The 22,228-nt window shown below is 43.5% G+C and overlaps 1 protein-coding gene across 3 annotated transcripts; it reads left to right on the top strand.

The window, feature by feature from the left end:
- The first annotated feature begins 11,862 nt into the window (after nucleotides 1-11,862).
- Cthrc1 (collagen triple helix repeat containing 1) lies at nucleotides 11,863-20,373 on the top strand. 3 transcript variants are annotated; one of them, XM_035449693.1, is made up of 4 exons: nucleotides 11,863-12,012; nucleotides 16,118-16,339; nucleotides 19,089-19,305; nucleotides 20,128-20,373. In XM_035449693.1, the coding sequence occupies exons 1-4, from the start codon at nucleotides 11,863-11,865 to the stop codon at nucleotides 20,262-20,264; spliced, it is 726 nt and encodes a 241-aa protein (XP_035305584.1). In that variant the 3' UTR covers nucleotides 20,265-20,373. The 3 variants fall into 3 exon arrangements, with proteins under 3 accessions (XP_035305584.1, XP_027287163.2, XP_035305585.1); XM_027431362.2 differs by having other exon boundaries at nucleotides 20,122-20,373; XM_035449694.1 differs by lacking the exon at nucleotides 16,118-16,339 and having other exon boundaries at nucleotides 20,122-20,373.
- Nucleotides 20,374-22,228: the final 1,855 nt, after the last annotated feature.

The following is a 22,228-nucleotide window of genomic DNA, read 5'->3' as shown; positions in this document are numbered from 1 at the left end:
GTTCCTATGGGGCAGACCCAGCGCTGTTCAATCTGGGTCCATTTTTCGGTTTCGGGCCGGGTGCTCTCAGACAGGGCAATCTATGCATTTTTCGGCCTTGCCCACGGGAAATACATTTTTACGGGATCTTTCGGTTACTGGCAGTGAATAGGTAAATGAGCGGAGTTCTGCCTCCCAGTGGGAACTTTCTTTCACCTGGGAATGTCCCTCATTGTTCTGTTTGTTCTTTCTCTGACTGTTTCTTCTTGGTTGGCAATGTCTGCTTGAGATGCTCTGAGAGTTTTATTTGCTGGTTTCCATTTTGTTTGTTTGCTGGTTTGAAACTTTTCTGGCAATTGAGAATGTGCTTACGGGGGTCGCCATCGGCCACGTGTGCTAACCTGGGGGCCGCCATCTTGGTCATAACCAGGTGACCTGGCTTAGGCCTACCCACTCAGTTCAATGACTTCCACCGGCAAGCACTGCCACCTGACATCTTACTTTTTATTTCTTTCACTTGTTGGGTACATTTCCTAAAGGTCAGGCATGGGATCCCGCTCCAGGAGCGGTACTTTTTTGCTTTTTTCAGTTCGGACTGCTGGGTCCTTTTTCGGTTTCGGGACAGCTGTGTCCCCTTCGGGGCCAGGCCCCTGGCAACTCCCACGGGCAGACGTGCATCCGTAGAGGAGCTTTTTGCCGGTTCTCCACCTGCCTCACCCATGGGAAATGCATAGAGGAACCTTTCTGGTTTCATCCAACAAGCAGGTAAACAGACAAAAGCGGCTTACAGTCGCCGCCGTTTTGGTCATGTGACCTACCTGTAGGCACGCACAGCTCCAGTGGCCTATCGAACAAACCTGTCTGCCGGAGTTTTGATTTCTGCCAGATCTTTTTGCTTTTTATTTTTATTTTTTGTCTTTTTCTTTCACTGGCTCTGTTGTTCATGGCTTGTTTACTAAATACTGTGCCTTTCCAGGGCCCTCTGTTTAAATCTACTCTGTCCCTTTAAATCTCCTGTCTGTTTGCTACAATGTACAGATCAGAGATTACATTCTGATTCCCCCTTTACTGTTATCCAGTCCTGCTTGTCTCTGTACCTGTAATTTAACTTTATACTTATCTAGCTCTATATGTAACTTAAATTAAACTATACTAAGTCTCATATTTCTAAATTGCTATATATCTTTAAATGATGGTAAACATTTAAAGTCATAAAGTTCTAATCTACCTTTACTTAAAATATAAGCTAAGTCTATACAACTTAAATTTAACTCATGTATCTTTAAGTGATGATGAAAATTTAAAATTATAAAGATCTATTTCAAATTAACAAAATATTTATACCACTCAGTTTATCCTGTAAGCCGTTTACAAAGGTACAGCTTTTATTACAAAAAGGTATTTTTTCTCTAACTAAAGACAAACTTAACTGCTAAGATACTAAACAGACAGCCCTCAAATGCTCAGAGATCTAGAGAATATGGCATTTAAAATGTTTTGTTAAAAAGCTTTTTGTAACAGAGAGATAGGCCAGCTGCTGGCCCCACCCCATTTCCTCCGAGAAGACTGGGCACTGAAGAAACTTCATCTCAGTGACAACGCTGGTCACTGAGCAACCCTGCCCTTCACCTCAACTGGTACAAAGTATTCCAGACCATGGACAAGAGGACAACGGAATCGACTTTCCCGGCGTTGCTTGGGCCAACGGTAGGCGAGTCTTCCCAAAGTCTCTAATCCACAGGTCGCAAGTTATCAGCAAGAAGGCAGGTGTCCTGCAGCCCACTACTATGGATGGAGCACCTTGGGGATGGCTGTCCATGCAGCCTGCTGGCAAGTCTCTGTTATTCTTTAATCATTGATTCAGGTAAAATCTTATCCTTCTCAAGAACTCTGATGCTTTTGACGACTGATAATCTTGCTAACCTAAAGCAAAACAGATTCCAGTAACAGTTATTTTAGGGTTTATCTATAAAGATAGGAAAGTCTAAGATGTATGAAAGTCTAAGAATGTAGTTATAAAGGCCTGAGGATAAAAAGGCTTAAATGATGATAAAATGAGTTAAGACATTAAAAAGAATAAAATATGTTCCTGATTTCTCTATTTCTCATGCTACTGTTCATAATAAAGTTCACCAATACCACTATAGGATCATAACTACAAGGTCAAGATTATGATACTTTTCATTGTCAAAAAAAAATCTGTCTGTTTTAAAATGGTAATGCTTTTAGCCAAGTTGCTTCTAACATGAATATGCTACTAATGTGTCTAATACTTATGTTTCCACAAACTCTAAGGATTCTTGTAAGTTCCAGGGAGCCGAATCAGATCCAAACAGGTCAGATTCACTCCAGGTAATATTCAATCTTTCCCTGGTCCCAAATTCCCTTCACTCATCTTGGGACACCTCGGGAACCCCTCCCTCATCTTACAATCTTCCCCTCAAGTGACAGGACCTAAGAAAATTTTTTTTTCTAATCTCAACCTTGTCTTCTGCTCTGTCAACATCTTGCCAGGTCTAAGAGGCGCCAGGGAGTTGCATACAGCCTGGACTACAATGAAACAACCAGCTTCCCCAGGACGTGGCAGCACCCCAACCTTCTCGGGTCCCCCAAAGATGGTCAACGCCCCCCATGTCAGCAGGAAGCAGTCTTAAGAAGTCGACGCCCTTATTCCTTAACCTGCCATGTCTAAACACCCACCTTTTTTTAATAATAAGTAGAGGTGGGAATGAAAGGTTCAGGCATTATGCTGGCCTGCCCCTGTTACCTGGTGGAATCCACTCAGGCAATACCCTGGTCAGCCCAAGGTTCCATGGGAAAGAAGTCTGCACGCAGGTGCAGAGGACCCCTTTAAAAGATAGGCCCCTGCCCTCTCTCTCTCTCTCTCTCTCCCCTGTTCCTGCTCTCTGTCCCCTCTCTCTGTTTCCCCGCTCTGTCTCTCTATGGCGACCGGCCATGGTGGTCAGCCATTACCCTGTTCCTCCTCTTAGTCTCCCCATTCTGCCGGTCCTTATAATAAACTTATAGTCAATATGTCTGTCTCAATATTTCTCTTTTCTTCTTTTTAAACAAAAGAATAACAGGGCCCTCACATGGCATCCCCAAATGATGACTATTGAGACTCGGATCCATTGGGAAGCAGGAAACAAACATTTTACAGGCATGACCCCCAATGAGCAAGGAAATTTCTGCAAACTTTTTGGGATTTTGCATGAAGCGTTCACACAAAAAAGATCTTCTCTGGAACATTTCATTGCAAGCAGAAGTAAGCTAAGTCAATCCCGTAAGAACAAAGCTGGAATTTCTCCCTATGACTTTGTGTGCTAGAGAAAGTACTGGTACAAGAAGAGATAGTAATAGGGGGTTGACACAGATGAGAGGCACTTTGTGACAGTTGTCCTGGTACTTTACCCTAAGCCTGCCCCCTAGAGGTCTCCCATTTCCACGAGGGACAGAGATGGAAATCAATGGGGGAGACTACAAAACCAAAACACTTTTCTAATTACAGGAAGGGGGAATTGATGAGATATTCACCCATCCACCCCAGTAAGACTGCGTTCTGTGGCAGACACTCCAAGTTGTCTCCCCAACAACTAACTACCAAAGATGGGCCCTTCTTTGCTGCATTCTCCAAGCAGCTATGTCCTTGGAAATTTACTTGGTCAGTGACTTGTTTTGACGATAGACATGTGAGACAGTCTTGACCAATGAGACAGTGGAGAAGTCTACCAAGAAGATTCTGGGAAGAATTTTATCGGTCTTGAAGGGGAGAGTTCAACAGGGTCATTCCATGTTTGGGGACAGTCAGACAGGTGCTGAGGGCAAAGGAAAAAGACAAGGACACCACAGGGATAGAATAGCACCCGGGTTTCAATAACATCACTTCACTCCAAAGCCCAAGAGGTCACCTCCTCACCCTCTTTTCCTGGCTTCGGTGCTGTTGTGCCCAAATTCTGAACCCCCAAACTGCCAAGAGACCCATTCTGATACAAAAGCAAAGAGTCTTTTATTATTTAATGAGTTAACTGTATTAGCTCACTCTTATGTCCCTCTGACACTGTGGAGAAGAACCGAGGGGAACTGTGAGGTGGGGAATTTATTGGGTAGAGCAAGGGTAGTGTCCAGGGCGTTAGACAACAGTCCCAGGAATGGTCCACTTCCAGGTTTGGGCAACCTGTCCTATGTTGATTGGTTAACTGGTTGCTATGGCCTATAGGCCCTCCCAGGGTGGTTGCTATGCTCTGCACTTTTACCATAAAGCATGTCCAGAGCCCGCCCACCAGCTAAATTCTTATTGGTTCTTTGGCACATGGATGGTAACTGACCTCCTAATGACTAGGAGGTTGGCCAAGGTCAGAAAGCTCAGCACATTTTCCTGCCTCAGAAGCCTCCATCTTGCTGGGTCTTTTCTGTAGCCTGTCATGGCTGACAAAGCAGGGGGCTGAGTGAGGGTCTGGTCCCATCAGTGCAAGCAGCTTGGGCACTGAAATTATCATCTCTTTCAGCTCTGACATACTTATACATTTCAAATCATGCTTTCCATAGCCTCAATAAAGAAATTTGGGGTCAACAGTGTCCATGAACATATGAAAAATTCATTTAATTGAGAACTAGAAGAGGCAATAAGGATTCTCTGATAATTTTGGTAATACCACCCAGTTATAATATCTAATAATATTGCTCAGAAGTTACTTTCAAATTATTACAAGGAATATAGGAAGGAAATTCATCAAGACTTAATTTTCTATATGGCAGTAAGTCATAGAGCAATATAGTTATTGTCATTGTTGACAATAAACTGTTTTGTTATGATTGGTTAGTTTTTTATTTAGTCACACATTCATTGTTTTATATCTAAACCTTTGATCTTTTTTTTCTCATCACCAATCCAGTCCCATTTTTCTTCCTTTTAGCATTCTGTATTAGATGGGTTTTGAAGAGGTGCGTCTGAACTCAGTGTGCTCTGTCATTTGCTTAAAACCTTTCAGGGTAGCCGGGCGTTGGTGGTGCATGCCTTTAATCCCAGCACTTGGGAGGCAGAGGCAGGCAGATCTCTGTGAGTTCGAGGCCAGCCTGGTCTCCAGAGCGAGTGCCAGGATAGGCTCCAAAGCTACACAGAGAAACCCTGTCTCAAAAAACAAAAACAAAAACAACAAACAAACAAACAAACAAACAAACAAAAACCCTTGTGGGGTGGGGTGAGAGCAATTGTAAGGTTTGGGTTTTTTTTTATTTTTGTTTTGTCACTTTGTTTTGTTGTTTTTTTCTTTTATGATTTCCACTATAGTGTCTCGACTTTATATCAATAAAGCAAACCTGTGCACCAAGCTGTCAAAGCTTGAAGGAAGAACAACAAGAAACCACAGCTAAACTGATGGCGGTGAGAGCCTATGATGGGGAGATGGGAGAACTAGATATATTTTGTAAATCTAAATGTTTAGGGATGTAATTCCAAAATTCCTGCTTCCTTTGGCTACCTTTTATCTCAAAACAGACAGTCCTTTGTGCTTTGAAAGGCACACAGGCTGTTTAGCAGCCTGTCATCTGAACTGCCCAGAAATGGCTTTAATCTTGACCATCTTCAAACCCAGATCTCCATGGCCAATTATTTCCTGAGGAATTCTTACAATAAAAGGTCTGTTCAGAGGATGCTGACTTGAAGAAGAAAAAAAAAAAACCTCCTGTACATGGAGCATAATGAAGAGGGGGTAACTGGGCACAGCTTTGGGTAACTTAATAAGAAGGAAGGAAATCTGACAGGAAATGAAAGACTACCCAAGTAGAAAGCAAGTAGCATGCACAGTAAACGAAATGTACTTCTTGCAAATCTCACGGTGTTTGCCCCAAAGCCCTGCAGCTGATGTCATAAACATCTAGAAATAAAAAGGAGATGGATGTACCACAATTGCAGGTCCAGGACTTCGGGTCATCTTTCACCAATAATTTAGATTCTATAATTTTCCATCCACTTGTATTCTCTAAAAGTCCTAACCATTTGTAAGCTGTAAGGAAGCTAGCTGTCTACGAGGTGAGATGTGGGTAGGTCAAACTGACTGGCAATCTGGGTATTTATGTCTCGAGGACAAGCCACCACAGGCTAAATGTTAAGGGGACTGTATGACAGAGCTCAGCTCCTCCTTCCAGGACCGGCTGGTGCTGCGCGCCCTCAGAACAATTCTGGTGTTTCTCCTGCTGTGCACTGACCTCCACAGGCTGCTTTCCAGGTGTCAGCTGGGCTTGGCCAACTGATGCACAGATTATGTGTTTTCCTAAAGTTTGACTTCCCTTGCCTTTCTTTCAAATGGAACTTTCACTTACCTAATAAAAAACGATCACAGTGAATGTGATGAATTCTCTTTAAGAATCGGGTATTAAGGCAGCATTCTCTTCATGCAGTACTACTGTTAGTGTTCAGGCATCTGTACTGGCTGCCCTTGGGGTTCTGACAGGACACGCCCTCAGCTGCAGCCACTGAGAGCACCACCTGTGCACATTCACTGTGTTCCCTTTTAAAAGGGCCCCGCCCACCTCCCATCCTCCTCTCTCTCTCTCCCTCTCCCTCCCTCCCCCTTCCCTCTGCCTCTCTTTCTTCTCTCTCACTGATTCTGACCCTGGAGGCCAGTCTTCCCCCGCCCCTTTTCCCTCTTTACTATCCGTTTCCCCAAATAATTAAAAAAAAAAAACCTCCCCTTGATCTCTGTCACGTGACATCTTTCGCTCTCCCGACGCTTTTCTTAAATTTCAACACCTGTGAGGATGCACTATCATCTTCATTTGCCAAAATTGACCTTCAAATGGATCTTAGGTTGCTTGCTCATTAAGTGATCAGATCAGAATTCAGCCAGGATCTACACAGTTTTTACCTTCTATTCCATACATAATGCCTATGTGATACAATTGCTCTGTTCTATGGCTGCAAAGATGTGGATAAAAGTTAAATATATATTAAATATATATATTTTATTAATTATTTATATTAAATAAATATATATTAAATATATTAAAATTACAACTACTGATATGAGTTTCCCTCGATCATGCTTGGAGGTCATAGGATATGCAGATTGAATTAGATAACTCAGAAGTTCAACACTGCAAGCCTTTGGTTCGGTGGGATTGTATTAGAACTTGAATCACAGATAAACTGCGCTAAGTAACTCTCACCTAGTCACTCCCTCCCGAATCGTTCAGTAGAGTTTGTTCTTGTTTGTTTGAGAATGGGTGCTATATCTGCATGGGGAAAAAATAGTCTCCAGCTACTTTCAATTATTAACTACTTAACTATTCTTATTTTCCCTTCATAGTAGTGAGGTTGAGTCCAGAGCCTCAGATAGTGATGAAAGCCTTCCATTTTAAATGTTGCTCTGAAGCTTTTAAAATCAATGTAAAAGACTTAGGTTGAACTGGCTCAACTATTTATAAGACTTAATTGTCCTAAAACTCAGATCTAGCTAGAAACCAAGTTGAATAAACTATTCTACACATTTTAAGCTACATTTACAAACTTATTGTACCCAATTTTCTCATGTGCAAAATTCCTGTCAAGTAAAGCTTAAGAAATATAGTAAGCAGAATTTTTTGAGTGCCCCAGCATTTCTTATAAATTCAGTAGACTAAGGGGCTGAAGCTGCGGCTCAGAGACAGAGATGGGTCGTGTAGTAAGGCCCCGTGCCCAAAGGGGGAAAAATCTATTCATTTTCAGGATTATAATTGTAGTGACTAGGTCTTATTAACACTTAAAACCTTTACAAATATGACTAAATGTGATTATTCATTTAAAATTAATATCACTACCCACTGTTAAATTTTCTTAAGTATGACATGTACTCAGAATTAACTAAATCATGTCATAACAACTGTTACAAGACTTATTCCTAAATTACAGATTTGAAATTACAGATTTCAAAATTCCATCTGGAAAGGTCTCATTTGCTCATCTGGGGCTGGAGAAGGAAGCATCACTCTGAAACAGCACTCAGAATTCAGAGTTCATCCATAATGTCTAAGGCATCATTTCTCCACCTGTGTGATAGGTATGCTCTTCTGTATATATGTTTCTCTTATTAGTTAATGAATACAACAATGATTGGCTGGTTGGCCAGACAGGAAGTGCTGTGGCTGGGCAGAAACTTGCGACTAGCTAACCATAGAGGTCTGGAGGTTTGTACAGATAGACAGGAAGTGCTGTGGCTGGGCAGAATCAGAATATAAACAGGGACAAATGGGAAATCGCTCTCTTCTCTGCAGAGACACTTAACAGTTGGGATGTAGCAGGCAAAGGAGTAACAGGATTGGTCTGTAAGCCAAGACCACGAGGAAATACTTAGAATGATAGAAATGGGTTAATAACTAAGACAGAGCTAGCCAATAGGAAGCCCTAGCCACCGGCCAACAGTATTATAATTAATATGAGTCTCTGTGTGTTCATTTGGGGCAACATGGCTGTGGGACCAGGCTGGCGGGAAAGAGTGCTCATAACACCTGTGGTTGCAACCCCTTTGAGGGTCACATATCAGACAGCCTCCATATCAGATATTTACATTCTGTTTTATTGATTTCAGCCCTCAATTTGATTATTTATTGCCAACTACTCCTTTTGGGTGTGATTTCTTATGTTCTAGAGCTTTCAGGTGTTCTGTGTTAAGTTGTTAGTATAAGATCTCTCTTATTTTTTAAAATGTAGGCATTTAGTGCTATTTAGAACTTTCCTCTTAGTACTGCTTTCATTGTGTCCCGTTAAGTGTGGATATGTTGTGTGTTCATTTCCACTAAACTCTAGAAAATCTTTAATTTCTTTGTTAACTTCCGTCTTGAGCCATTTTCATCCATAGAGAGCTGTTTGGTTTCCATGAATTTGTAAGATTTCTGTTGTTTCTGCTCTTACTTTAGTCCATGGTGGCCAGAGAGAATACAGAGAGTTATTTCACTTTTCTTGTATTTGTTGAGACTTGCTCCATGTCCAAGTATGTGGTTAATTTTTGAGAAAATCCCATGAGGTATATAAGAAGGTATATTCTTTTATGTTTAGTGAAATGTTCTATAAAAATTCTATTGGATACATTGGATTTATAGCTTAGGTTAGCTCCAATATCTCTCTGTTAAGTTTTTGTCTGGATGACTTGTCCACTGGTGAGAGAGGGCTGTTGAAGTGTCCCATTGTCAGGGCGTGAGTGTCAATATGTGATTTAAGCTGTAGTAGTGTTTCTTTTAGGTACTTTAGGTGCCCTTGGGTTTGATGCATAGGTGTTAAGAATTTCAGATTCCTCTTGGTGGATTTTTTTTCTTTGATGAATATGTATTGTCCTTTACTCTCTCTTCTGATTCGTTTTGGTTTGAAGGCTATTTTGTCAGATATTAAAATGGCTACACCGGTTTGTTTCTTAGGTCAGTTGCTTGGGTTATTTTATCTAACCCTTTACCCTGATGTGATGTCTGCCCTTGATGTTAAGGTGTGCTTCACATCCATTCTGTTAGTCTGTGTATTTTATTGGGGAATTCAGATGATGTCAAAAGATTTCAATGACCGATGATTGTTGATTCATGTAATTTTGTTGTTGGTGGTGGTGTGTGCATGCTTCCCCCCCTTTTTTTTTTTTGACTTTGCTGGTCTGGGATTGTTGTTGTTTCCCTGTGTTTTCTTGGATGTAGCTAACCTCTTTAGGTTGGAGTTTACCTTCTAGCACTTTGTAGAGGGATGGATTTGTAAATATATATTGCTCAAAATTTGGTTTTATCATGGAATGTCTTACTGTGTCCATTTATGGTGAGTGAAAGTTTTGCTGGGTATAGTAGTCGGGACTGGCACTTGTGGTCTCTTAGAGCATATCTGTCCAAGCCCTTCTGGGTTTTAGGGTGTCCACTGAGAGGTCAGGCGTACTTCTAATAGGTTTGCCTTTATATGCTACTTACTGTTTTTCCCTTGCAGTCTCCAATATTCTCTCTCTGTTCTGTACATTTAATGTTTTGATTATTATGTGTCAAGGGGACTTTCTCCAGATTTCCTAGATGTTTGCCAGGGCTTTTAGAGTTAACATCGTCTTTGATCTGTGTACCATTTCTTCTATCATGTCTTCAATGTCTGAGACTCTCTTTCCCATCTCTTGTAATCTGTTGGTGAAGCTTGCTTCTGTGGTAGCTGTTCCAGTTCCTGTAGTTTTCATTTCCAGATTTTCCTCAGTTTTGGTTTTCTTTATTGATCCTATTTCCATTTTTCAGGTCTTGGATGGTTTTATTCATTTCCTTCAACTGTTTCTTTGTGTTTTCGCAGATTTCTTTAAGGGATTTGTTCCGTTCCTCTTTAAGGGCCTCTATCATATTCTTAAAGGCTGTTTTTAAAGTCTTTTTCTTGTGCTTCAGCTGTGTTGGCATATTCAAGGCCTGCTGTGGTAGGATCGATGGGTTCTAGTGGAGACACAATTGCCCTGGCTGTTACTGATTGTGTTTTTACAATGACATCTAGACATCTGGGTTTAGGAAGATTGTAATTCTAGGAGCTGGTATCTGGTCTTGCCTTTGTTGGGTGGGTGTTTTGTTCCTTGTTTTTTTTTTTTTTTGTTTTGGTTGTCGTTGTTTGTTGTCTCTCTCTCTCTCTCTCTCTCTCTCTCTCTCTCTCTCTCTCTTTCTCTCTCTCTCCCCACACTTTTGAGGAGAATGTGGCAGCTGTGTGCTGCCTGTAGGAAAATCTTCAGGGGTCCTGATAGATGTGGGCACTGGGGGTCCAGGTAAAATGTGTTTCTGGGTCTTGGCAGCTGACACTTAGGATTGGGGATGAGCTGTCGGCACAGGAGGGCATTAACAAGAGGGAGGAAAGCAAGGTGTTCCATTGCGGTCTGCATAGTTAGTCTCTTGGCAATGGAAGCAGAGAGTGAGGAGTGGCCATAGCAAAAGGTCCACTGCAGAGCTGGGGATGAGCCTGGGGGTTTGGACTTTGAGGATCAGAGAGAGAAGTCAAGAACTGCTATTAGTCTACCTGTTTCACTGCCCATTGCGGCCTGTGGGTTCCCAGGGGCGTCTGCTGGAGTGTGGAGGGGGGCAGGAGAGCAATGAGTTGGGGGAGGGAGTTCAGGAGGGGAAATCTGTGGGACCCGCCAGAGATGAGGCTGCTGCAGGTGTTCTGTTCCAGAACTGGGGGTGAAACTAGGGGCTGGATCCAGAGGACTGGAGGGAGAGGTTGCCTACCTTCTTTCCTGACAGGCAGTGACGATGCGGGTGAGGGCTGCTCCCCTGGCTGGAGTTTTGAACACATGTTAATGTGATGTGGAATGGGTACTCGAATGAACGTGAACTCTCACCGCTGAGAGGTGGTCATTGTCCTTAGGTCTTAGGAGAGCCTTAGGTCTTCCTCTATAAACGGAGAAGCAGCCACACAGCATCGTTCCGCACAGGACTGCCAAGCCTTGTGCCTTGGCTCTTACAAGGGAATAGCATTTATTCAAACATCAGGATCAGAGAACTTTTAAAGGCTGTTACTATAAGGCTCTCCTGGCTCATGCCCCTCAAATGTACCCTCCCTCTCCCCTCCCCTCCCTCCCTCCCCGTCTGCCAAAGCTTTGCTAGGAATGAAGGAACCCGAAGGTGATTCCTGGACCAGATTTAAGACACGTGCTGTCTCGATTCCCTTCATCTGTGGTTCCCGACCACAGTCACCGGGCGGGGGTCCGGGCGGGCGGAGCTGCGGAGGAGGGGCGGCTCCAACCCGGGACCCTGACCTATTGCAGTCTGCAAGCTCCGGGTGTCCAGGGGGCGGGAGGGAAGAAGGGAGGGCGGCGCTCAGTCAAAGGCGCATTGATGCTGCGGTCTGCAGAGCTGGGCCAGACGCCGAGCAGCGCCGGGCTCCGGCGACCCCTCTACCTCCTGCTCCGCGCTTTGCAGCCACACCACGCCATGCGCCCCCGGGGTCGCGCCGCCTCCGCGCAGCTGCTGCTCGGCCTCTTCCTTGTGCTGCTGCTGCAAGGGCCCGCCAAGTCCAACGCCTCCGAGAACCCCAAGGTGAAGCAAAAAGCGCTCATCCGGCAGAGGGAGGTGGTGGACCTGGTGAGTCTTGGAAAGTCGGTTGGTCCTGACCTCAGCGCTGGAGAGGACCCAGCCACGCGCGCGCACAGCATCACAACAGCGGTTGGTGATGCTGACCCAACTAGGGGTGCGCGTGGGACAGCGCGTTTTGTGTCTTAACCTGAGCGCCCTGCCTTGTCTCAAGGTGTGGGGGGGAAGGATCTGGGGGCATGCTTGAGGTGGAGTCTTGGAACTCCGCGGGAGACCGTAGTGAGAGGTCATCGCAGAGATGCGACTTGGTTCAAGTGAGACGTCCCAAGTCGGTGTAGTCGCTCTCACCCAGGAATTTCTGGCTCCAGGGGAGGCCACCCTTGAGAGAGGTGGGGAACGTTGGTTGTGTCTGCAACTGGAGTAGACTGAGCTGCTGGGCTGATTTCAAAAGCAGGCCTGAGGAAGCCCCTAGGCCAGCTGATCGCCTGGGCCTGCGCCAAGGCTGTGCAACGTGTCCCTTGTTGCACTGGTGGCCACGTCTGCCAGGAGGAGAGACTAACAACCCCCACAAAGCATGTGTCCAGCTTTTTTGTAACTTGAAGATTATGAGTCAGTTTGGGTCATCTTCCTGGGGAGTATGAACTGCAATTTACTCCTCGGAGCACCACAGCTCGGCCCAGGAATGGTTCGGGGGGGAGGGGGGTTGGAGCTGGAAGGGACCCGTTTCGCCTGTTCGATTTAAAGCCGATGCGCATTGGGGTCTTCAGCCTGTGGCTACCAGTCAGGAGCAATGCAATCGAGCTAAGGGGAAAGAAACCACTCCCGGGAAGGCAAATATCCCCAGCTCTCTCCGAGGGGCTGATTTGTGGCAAAGCCTGTTTGCACAAAGCCTTTCCCTCTAAACTCTCAAAGTCAACAAACCCAGCAGAGGGCAGAAAGAGGTTTTCTGTCCCGTGCAAGAGCCAACCAATGGCAGATCTGTAGTCCTTGGCACATATGAACTCCAGTCCTTAAACCAATCTATATGGTTGTCAGGCATTGCAATACGTAAGAAGACAGGAGGCATTTGGTGATTTTTTTTTTAAGATTTGAATTTCTTAAGCTGACATTCTAGGCTAAGGTGATAAAGCAAGCTCCCTGACAGCTAATTCTAAGCTGACTTCAAAAGCCCTGGAGGACCCTAAGAGAGATACACATGGACCCGCCTAGGAAGGGAAAAAAGATAAGATCTCTTGAGTAAACTGGGAGTGTGGGGGGCCAGGAGGGAGGTGGAAGAGGAGAGGGGAGGAGGGAAAGGGAAATGGGGGGGGGGAAATGTATGCCTCAAATAAAAGAAAAAAACCACTAGGGAGAAAAAAATCCGTGCTGCTTCACACAGCCATAGTCGTTTTTGGTTTGTTTGTTTTTGTCGTTGTTGTTTTCTATGCTATATAGTTTTGCTCCACAGAAGCACACTGTGTTGGGAGTTACAGTTCTATTTTAAGTAACTAAATTGTTTTTAAATTGTGCCACGTGAGTGTGGCTCATGTGCAGTTTGCATTTTATGAACGTGTAGTTAAGATACAGAAAATATCCCCTTTCCCCACAAAGCTAACATTTTCCCCTCGAAGGATTTTACAGGACCTGTGAGTTCTCACAGCTCTAACCCGACTTGGAAAAGTATACCGTGCAGCCGGGCTCGGGTGCATCCTGTAGACTGGATTTGGTCTTGGTGACAGAAAAAGTGACACAGTCTTTAGGAAGGTTTCAACAGATTGCATAAAGTAACGTCTTTGTATTGGGCTTTCAAAGCCTTCCTTTCAGCTCCCACCGAGTTCTGCCCCCTGGTGGCCAATAAAAAAATACGGGGAGCTGGGAGAGGTAATTAGAGCATCCATTCATGTTGCGGACTGACAATTCCAAACGTCTATTGGGACTAGGAGTTTAAGTTGGGAAAAAGCAAACTTTATGTAACATCTTGCCCGGGAGGAATTTTAAAATGTCAAATGTACTAGAGAAACTTACACCAATAAGGAAAGTGTTAAAAATCTTAGTCGGAATGCATTGCATTTTGGAAAGTCTAATTAATGGCCCCCTTGTTTCCAGGTGAACCCATTCAAGGGGAGGCACAGGAATTGGAAAAAGGAACTTCAATGTATCACTGTCTTAGGCCAGTGGTAGAGCGCTTGCCTAACGTGCACGAGGCTCTGAGTTCAATACCCATGACTGTAACATGAACTCTCTCTGTCTCTCTCTGTCTCTCTCTGTGTCTCTGTCAATGTCTCTCTCTCTCTCTCTCTCTCTCTCTCTCTCTCTCTCTCTGTGTGTGTGTGTGTGTGTGTGTGTGTGTGTGTGTGTGTGTGTGTGTGTGCGCGTGTGTGTTGAGGAACGGTCTCATGTATCCCAGGCTGGCCTGCTCGGTTGGGAGGTGCCTGAACTCTCACAGGCTTGTGCTACCAACCACTAACCTCAAGGCAGGAATTCTTATCACTATCCCCAGTTTATCCAGGAGGAAACCGGCACTGAAATGCTGGTCTCACATATCGAAGAAAGGCTGAGGCTAGTATTAAAGTTAAAAAGAAAATGGTTCTACAATCTATGCATTTAAATTCTACACCATACACAAAACGAACAACAACACAGAGAATCCTAGCTCTTACAAGTTTGGAGCTCAGGTGGCCACGTGAAACTAGGCCACAGATTCCTCTTTGGGGAGACAGAACGGGCTGGGAAAGTGCTACTTTCCTTTAGGAGAAGCAGGGCTGGAGAGATAGATGGCTCAGAGGTTAAGAGCACTGGCTGCTCTTCCAGAGGTCCTGAGTTCAATTCCCAGCAACCACATGGTGGCTCACAACCATCCGTTATGAGATCTGGTGCCCTCTTCTGGTGTGCAGATATACATGGAAGCAGAATGTTGTACACATAATAAATAAATAAAATCTTTAAAAAAATAGGAGAAGCAGATGATATGTGTATCCAACTTAGAGGTGATGCAAATGCAAGGCAATTATTACAAGTTAATGCAATATAGGATAATTAAGGTTTTATTTCATAGTTCTTTCCCTAGCAATTAAAAAGGTACTCAAAAGAAGAAAAAGTCTATATGGATGGATAAGTATTTTCCTTATATTAACATTTACAACAAAAACTAGAAATAAGCACCCAAAAACTGAGCATTAAAATTTTTGTATGATTGTTCGTTTTGTTCTTAATTAATTTGGGGGGAGGGGGCATGGTGCTGGGGAGGGACTGGGAGGTGAGCAGAGTTGGGGTGCATGTTGTAAAATTCCCAAATAATCAATAAAGAATTATGTTTAATTTTTTTTGTATGATAGCAAAGCAGTGTTGATACACATCTTTAATCCCAGCACTCAGAAGGCAGAGGGAGTGACTTGTGAGTTCAGGGTCAGCCTGGTCTACAGATCAAGTTCCAGGATAGGCAGGATTACACAGGGAAATGCTGTTTTTCGGGGGAAAATATGATAATGTAAAAGTACATTTATGGAGTATAAGTGCTTGATAAAACATGGGACTATAAGGAACAAACACAACCTACTGGGGGCTGGAGAGATGGCTCAGCAGCTAAGAATCACGGGCTGTTCTTCCAGAGGACCCAGGTTCAATTCCCTGTAACCACATGACAGTTCACAACTGCCTGTAACTGCAGTTCCAAGAGCTCTTCCAGCTTTCACTAGCCCAGTGTGCTACCTTACTCAGAAAATAGTAACAAAATTTAAATTAAAAAAAATCAAAGGTGTGCACCTTGGAATACAGCTAGATAAAATGATATACAATCAGAAGTAGAAAGAAAAAGACATGGAAATATGTTCTATCTGATCTATTTATTGTGCAATAAAAGGAAATAAGAGGAAGTGACAATGTTTTCTAAATAACCTTAAGGTGAGTTCTCCATAGTAACTCGTGAGAGCATGGACAAGGTGGTTTAAAGGGACTCTTCACAGATTCAAAATAAATGTAGCTGTGATCCTTTGACGCTTACATATTGTTTATTTACATATTCACGAGTGTGTTTCCTTATTTACTGGGGATCAAACCTAGAGCCTTGTGCATGCTGGGCAAGAGCTCTGTGACCGCCAAACTATAACTATATCGCTATACCCCATGCTGATTTTGTATCTTAAGTAATGATGCTCCCTGCTTCTCCTTTGTACTGTAGTATAATGGGATGTGCCTACAAGGACCGGCAGGAGTTCCTGGTCGCGATGGGAGCCCTGGGGCCAATGGCATTCCTGGTACACCAGGCATTCCAGGTCGGGATGGATTCAAAGGAGAAAAAGGGGAGTGTCTAAGGGAAAGTTTTGAGGAGTCCTGGACCCCAAACTACAAGCAGTGCTCGTGGAGTTCGCTGAATTACGGCATAGATCTTGGGAAAATTGCGGTAAGTCAAGTCCAGATTATATTAAAGTTGAAGTCAGTGTCAAGTATATTTTTACTTAAACCTAAAGGACTTGAGAAAAAAAAAAGGATGCAGAATAATAATGTGTGATTTTCTTTACTTAAAGTTAATGAAAAATTGATAACATTTCATTTAATTTCATAAAGGTATTTCTAAGACAGATAATCACTTTGTTTATTAAAGCAAATGCAAAAAGAAAGTATAGCATTTTTTCCAGTTAGACTTTAACCAGCATTCTAATCTTATCTTATCATTGAGTAAATTTAAGGGCCTACGCCCTATCCCTAAGGATACGAAAGACTCTGATGACCCCCTATGGAAGGCCTCACCATCCAGGGGGAGCAGAAAGGATATGTGATAGGTAGGGTTTTAGTTGGGGGGAGGTAGGGGGGGATGGGTGGGAGAAGGGAACTGGGATTGTCATGTGAAACAATCCTGTTTCTAATTCAAATAAAAAAAGTTGGGGAAAAAAAGTAAATTTAAATTTAAAGTCTAATATATCCTGCTGTAGCTTCAGGCGTAAAACTGGAAGTAGGCTAATCCCATCCATCCAGAATGAGACAACTACCATACTTTAAAGCCAAATTTGAAGCAAGCTTTCTGGCAGGTGGATGGTCTCTGGCCAGGTCCATACCCCAGCTCCTGGGAAATGGCCCCAAATCATGGTTTGTAGCCACTTAAGAAGGGAAACCCATAATTCATTGCATTTCCCATCAGGTCCAATCAGGGGCAAGCACACATCCTGATGTACCTCCAGCCTGTGAACCTCTGGCCCACGTGACCAAGAGCATCCCCGGCAGATGGGTCAAACAAACTTGTTTAGGGGAGTGAAAACATGTGGCTTGTTATCTCCCATAAACAACAAGCCCCCAGCTTGTCTGTCCTTGGGCAAGGGGCACTTTTGTTTCATGGATCTCTAAGGCATACTAATTAAAACTTAAAATGTAACTTTGCCTCTCACAATAGTTTAAAAAATTGCCACATGACTGGAATCCACATTATGGGAAGTCCCTTTGTCCTTATAGGTGCTTAGGTTAAGGGATTGAAATTGATGGCTAGTGGTTTAAAATAATCACTGTGGCGATTCCGTAACATGGTGAGGTTGAAGAGAGGTACGAATTTATGGGTATAAAAATAAAACCTGAGGGGGGCAGGTTATTACTCTGTCTTTTTAGCAGAATAACAGTATCTAGGGCCTTATGAGCTAGCCAGCTATCGATTTTGGGTTAACTCTATCAGACATGAGTTTCATTTTGTAGAGCTGCCTTTTAGCCCAATCAGAAGTAGTTGGTTACACCCCTAACATTTGCATCACTATTGCACCAGTGGGGCCATTGCTATCCTAGTTCCTGGGGTTCACAGCTGGGTAAGACCTTTGATTACTTTTGTCCTTGATCGCAACTGCTGAACCTTCCACCACTATGAAAGCTAGCCAGTAGAGATGAGTTTCCAGGTCAGTGACAGCTCAATTACCCATGTCCTATGACAGTGGCATTATCAGAAATAGTGAATATAACTCATCTGTAATGAAAAATGAAATTATGAGATCCCCAGGTAAATGGGTGGAGGCTGAAAATAGTCATTCTCAGTGAGGTCACCCGGACCCAGAAAGATAAATACCGCGTGCTCCCTCTCATGTATGGATGCTATAGTTTTTTTTTTTTGTTTAGTTTAAGATTTTATTTATTTATTATGTATACAGTCTTCTGCCTGCATGCAGATCTCATTCAAGGCGGCTGTGAGCCACCATGTAGTGGCTGGGAATTGAACTCGGGACCTCTGGAAGAAGAGTCAGTGCTCTTAACCGCTGAGCCATCTCTCCAGCCCCCTGGTTTTGGTTTTTTTGATACGGGGGTTTCTCTGTGTGGCTATGGCTGTCCTGGAACTCACTTTGTAGACCGAGCTGACCTCAAACTCAGAGATCCATCTGCCTCTGAATCCTGAGTGCTGAGACTAAAGGTGTGGGCTACCAACGCCCAGCCTGGATGTTAGCTTTGAATCGTTAGATTCGAATATTTATATTAGGGCATATTCGTAGAAGTTATAAAATTAATAAGGAGTCATGTGAGCCAATGGAAATGGGAGGGAACAAGCGTTAATTATGAAGTAGGAAAAGGGTTAAATGGGGTGGGGGATGGGAGGGCAGGAGAAGGGAGGGTGTTGAGAGGAATAACTAACGCTAAGAAGACCTTTGAAAGAAGAGACAGAGACATATTAACATATTAACTATTAAACTGTTGGCCAGTGGCTTGGGCTTCTTACTGGCTGGCTCTCTCTTAATTAGTAACCCATGCCTACTAATCTATGTTATTTTCACGTGGTCTTGGCTTATACCGGAGAGTGTCGGGACCTGCCACTCCTTTGGCATCTCATCCTCTCTCCAGAATTCTCCTCATGTCCTAGCCCCGCCTACCTTCCTGCCTCTACTGCCCAATCAGTGTTTTATTCATCAACCAATAAGAGGAAAAATACATACAGAAGGACCTCCCCCAAATCATATATAAAGGAGCTTAAATGGTGTTTCCTTAGACACCATAGACTATTAAATAAAAAGCCCCGCACCAGACACGGAGACCTCTTTTGGAGTTGTTGGTCAGTGGAGTCTCAGACCCCCCCACCCCCCCAAATCTCAGCCTGTCCCCATTACTCTGGGTTCGCCTCCATGACTCGATGGCCGAAGTATCTTTTTAACTGAAATGAAAAGCGTGCCCCTGTTTCCCTGCCCTGGCAGGAGTGTACCTTTACAAAGATGCGCTCCAACAGCGCCCTGCGAGTCCTGTTCAGCGGTTCACTGCGGCTGAAATGCAGAAGCGCCTGCTGCCAGCGCTGGTACTTTACTTTCAACGGAGCCGAGTGCTCGGGACCTCTTCCCATCGAAGCCATCATCTATTTGGATCAAGGGAGCCCCGAATTAAATTCAACCATTAATATCCATCGCACCTCTTCCGGTAAGTACAACAGCAGAGTGTGCCTCGGGTCTGCCTGGGGGATGCTTGACCTCCACGCTCACGCTGGGTTGTGCCCAAGTTCCGAACCCCAAAATCGCCAAGCTACCCATTCCGTTGCAAAAACAACTGTATTAACTCGGTTCCTCTGTCAGTCTGACACAGCGGGTGGGGCGAAAAGGACCCCGAGGGGCCAGAAGGACCCAGAGGTGTATTCACAACTACAAACACACACTAGACAGACAGATATACTAGAAAGATAGATAGACTAGATAGATGATCGATAGACGATATATTAGATTGCAAATAAAGAATCTGTGTAAAATAGATTCATACATTGAATGATTGGTATAAGATTCAACTAGGGTTTCTTTTATCATATAAAAGTCCTAACTTGATTTGAATATCATCAGATCTATGGAGCAGTGCTGAAAAGAGATTTCTTTCAAAAGACTTGTACATGTTCATTCAGGTCTCTTCCAAAGTTGGGAAGTCTTGACAGTCAAAAGTGCAGGCTTCCTGTATGGTTCCGTAAATTGTTCTTTGGTTTTAAACCATCTCTGTAACTGAACACACTCTGGTTTGAGAACACTGCCCGGTTGAGGTAGTAGCGTAGTAATTATGTACCTACCTTCAAAAATACTTATGTACCGACTAAGAAAAAGAGACCTTCATTATGAAATCCTTAGCAGGTGTTAGAATTTTTAATTAGCTTTACATTAAACAGGATTATAATCTGATTTTCCACAGTAGGTACAAAATGAATGGTTCTGTCTTCTGTTATAAAGACTGTTGTGACTGGTCAACTGTGTTTTGCAGTGGAAGGACTCTGCGAAGGGATCGGAGCTGGGCTGGTGGATGTGGCCATCTGGGTTGGCACTTGCTCTGATTACCCTAAAGGAGACGCTTCTACAGGGTGGAACTCAGTATCTCGCATCATTATTGAAGAGCTACCAAAATAAATCCTCCGAGGTTTCTGTTCCCTACCTCTTGTATTTTTAAAACCAAACCTTTGAATGGGTTCATTTAGTGACATTCAACCAATCATTTTATGTACCCAGCTGAATGAAAATGCAGTTAAATATGTTTACAGACCAAAGTGTGATCTCGCACTTTAAAATCCCTTCTTACCCATTTTGCTTCTACCAAGGATCCCCCCCCCCTTTGGTTTTTCGAGACAGGGTTCTCTGTGTAGCTTTGGAGCCTATCCTGGCACTCACTCTGGAGACCAGGCTGGCCTCGAACTCACAGAGATCTGCCTGCCTCTGCATCCCGAGTGCTGAGATTAAAGGCATGTGCCACCAACGCCGGGCTCCAAGGATGTTTTTTTAGGACTTCCCCCGCCTAGGTTACCTTTTTCATGATTCTGTTCTTTAGTATTTCCTATTTCCTACTGTCAACATTTTTAAAAGTATAGAAGTTATGTCATTGTGCGAACTGTAAATGTTTAGAACTATTTTGTATCTGTTAAATAAAATGTTTCAAAGAGCTTTAGTATTCTTTTTCTGTTTGCTTGTTTTGTGTAGCCCTGGCTGTTCTGAAAGTCACACTGCAGATCAGGCTGTCTTGGAACCCAGAAATCTGCCTGCCTCTACCTCCCAAGTGCTAACCATGCCTGGCAACTTTAGTATTTTAAAACTGAGGATTTTGACAGCGATGTTTAATTACTAGTACTTGATATATGAGAAGTTACATACAACTCTAAACTTTAAGTAGTCATTTAACAATTTATGAAATTTTAGTGCATGTTTTGTGCTAAACATGGTTCCGTATCTTGAGGGATATGAAGACATAAGGGTGTTTATATGTCAGGAATATAACAGTATTTTAGGAATTTTACCTTAATGTATCAAAAAGTAAAAACCCATGGCTCAATCTGCTTGCCATTCAGTAGGAAAGATAAGACACGTCCAAAAATGAGTGTTGCCGGGCGTTGGTGGTGCACGCCTTTAATTTCAGCACTTGGGAGGCAGAGGCAGGTGGATCTCTGTGAGTTCTAGGTCAGCCTGGTCTACAGAGCGAGTTCCAGGACAGGCTCCAAAGCCACAGAGAAACCCTGTCTCAAAACAAAACAAAACAGTGTTGAAGGAGGTGGTAGAGCTCAAAGTTGAAGTAATTGTTTTACATCAAGGTGCTCAGAAGTCATTCACCAAGCCAGGGGCCGTGTGAGGGAGATGAAGTTCTCGGCTTGCATTGGAAGTGTCAGCAGGAACTCAGGTTTTCTTTACTAAGAACGATGGTTGGTTCAGTGATGCTCGCACTGTGCTAGCTACAATAGGAAGATCTTGTAAGATATGAGTGACTTTCGATCTTGAGCAGGAAATGTACCATAGGATCCCAGAATGCCTTGCTTGGGGACCCAAGGATTCAGCCTGAATTGTTTCCTACTGGCAAAGAAGACATGGGTCTCGATAAAGACGATAATTGCAATAGTTTGAAAAATATCAATTAACATGATAAAGTAAGATGATATTCGAGAATCCACGATATGCTAAAATGAAAATCCATTGGGGGAAATTGTGGGATGCCAACTTGTATTCAAAACTGGGATATAGAACCAATCATTTGTTCTGCTTTCTTTTTATGGATCGTGCCTCTGAGTTACCAAATTATTTATGAATGAAGGAGTCACTCTTTTTTTAAAGTATATATAGTCCAGTGAGGTGGCCCAGTGAGTAAGGTGTGTGTCACCAAGCCTAAAGCCTTGGTCAGTCCCCAAGATCTGTAGAGTGGAAGGCTGCTGTGTGATACAACCACTGAGAGTTGTCCTCTGATCACACTCACCATGGCACAGATAAGCTCCTACACAAATACATACATACACACACTCAAAATAAGCAAATAAATACATGTAATAAAATATTCAAATTTGTATCTTTCAAAATTACATGTCATAGTATTGAACATTCACAGTTAACAAATGAAG

The sequence above is a fragment of the Cricetulus griseus genome, chromosome 10 (assembly GCF_003668045.3).
Source record: "Cricetulus griseus strain 17A/GY chromosome 10, alternate assembly CriGri-PICRH-1.0, whole genome shotgun sequence".
NCBI classification, from domain to species: Eukaryota; Metazoa; Chordata; class Mammalia; order Rodentia; family Cricetidae; genus Cricetulus; species Cricetulus griseus.
Note: the sequence above shows the minus strand (reverse complement) of the source record. Positions and strands in the feature narration are given on the sequence as shown.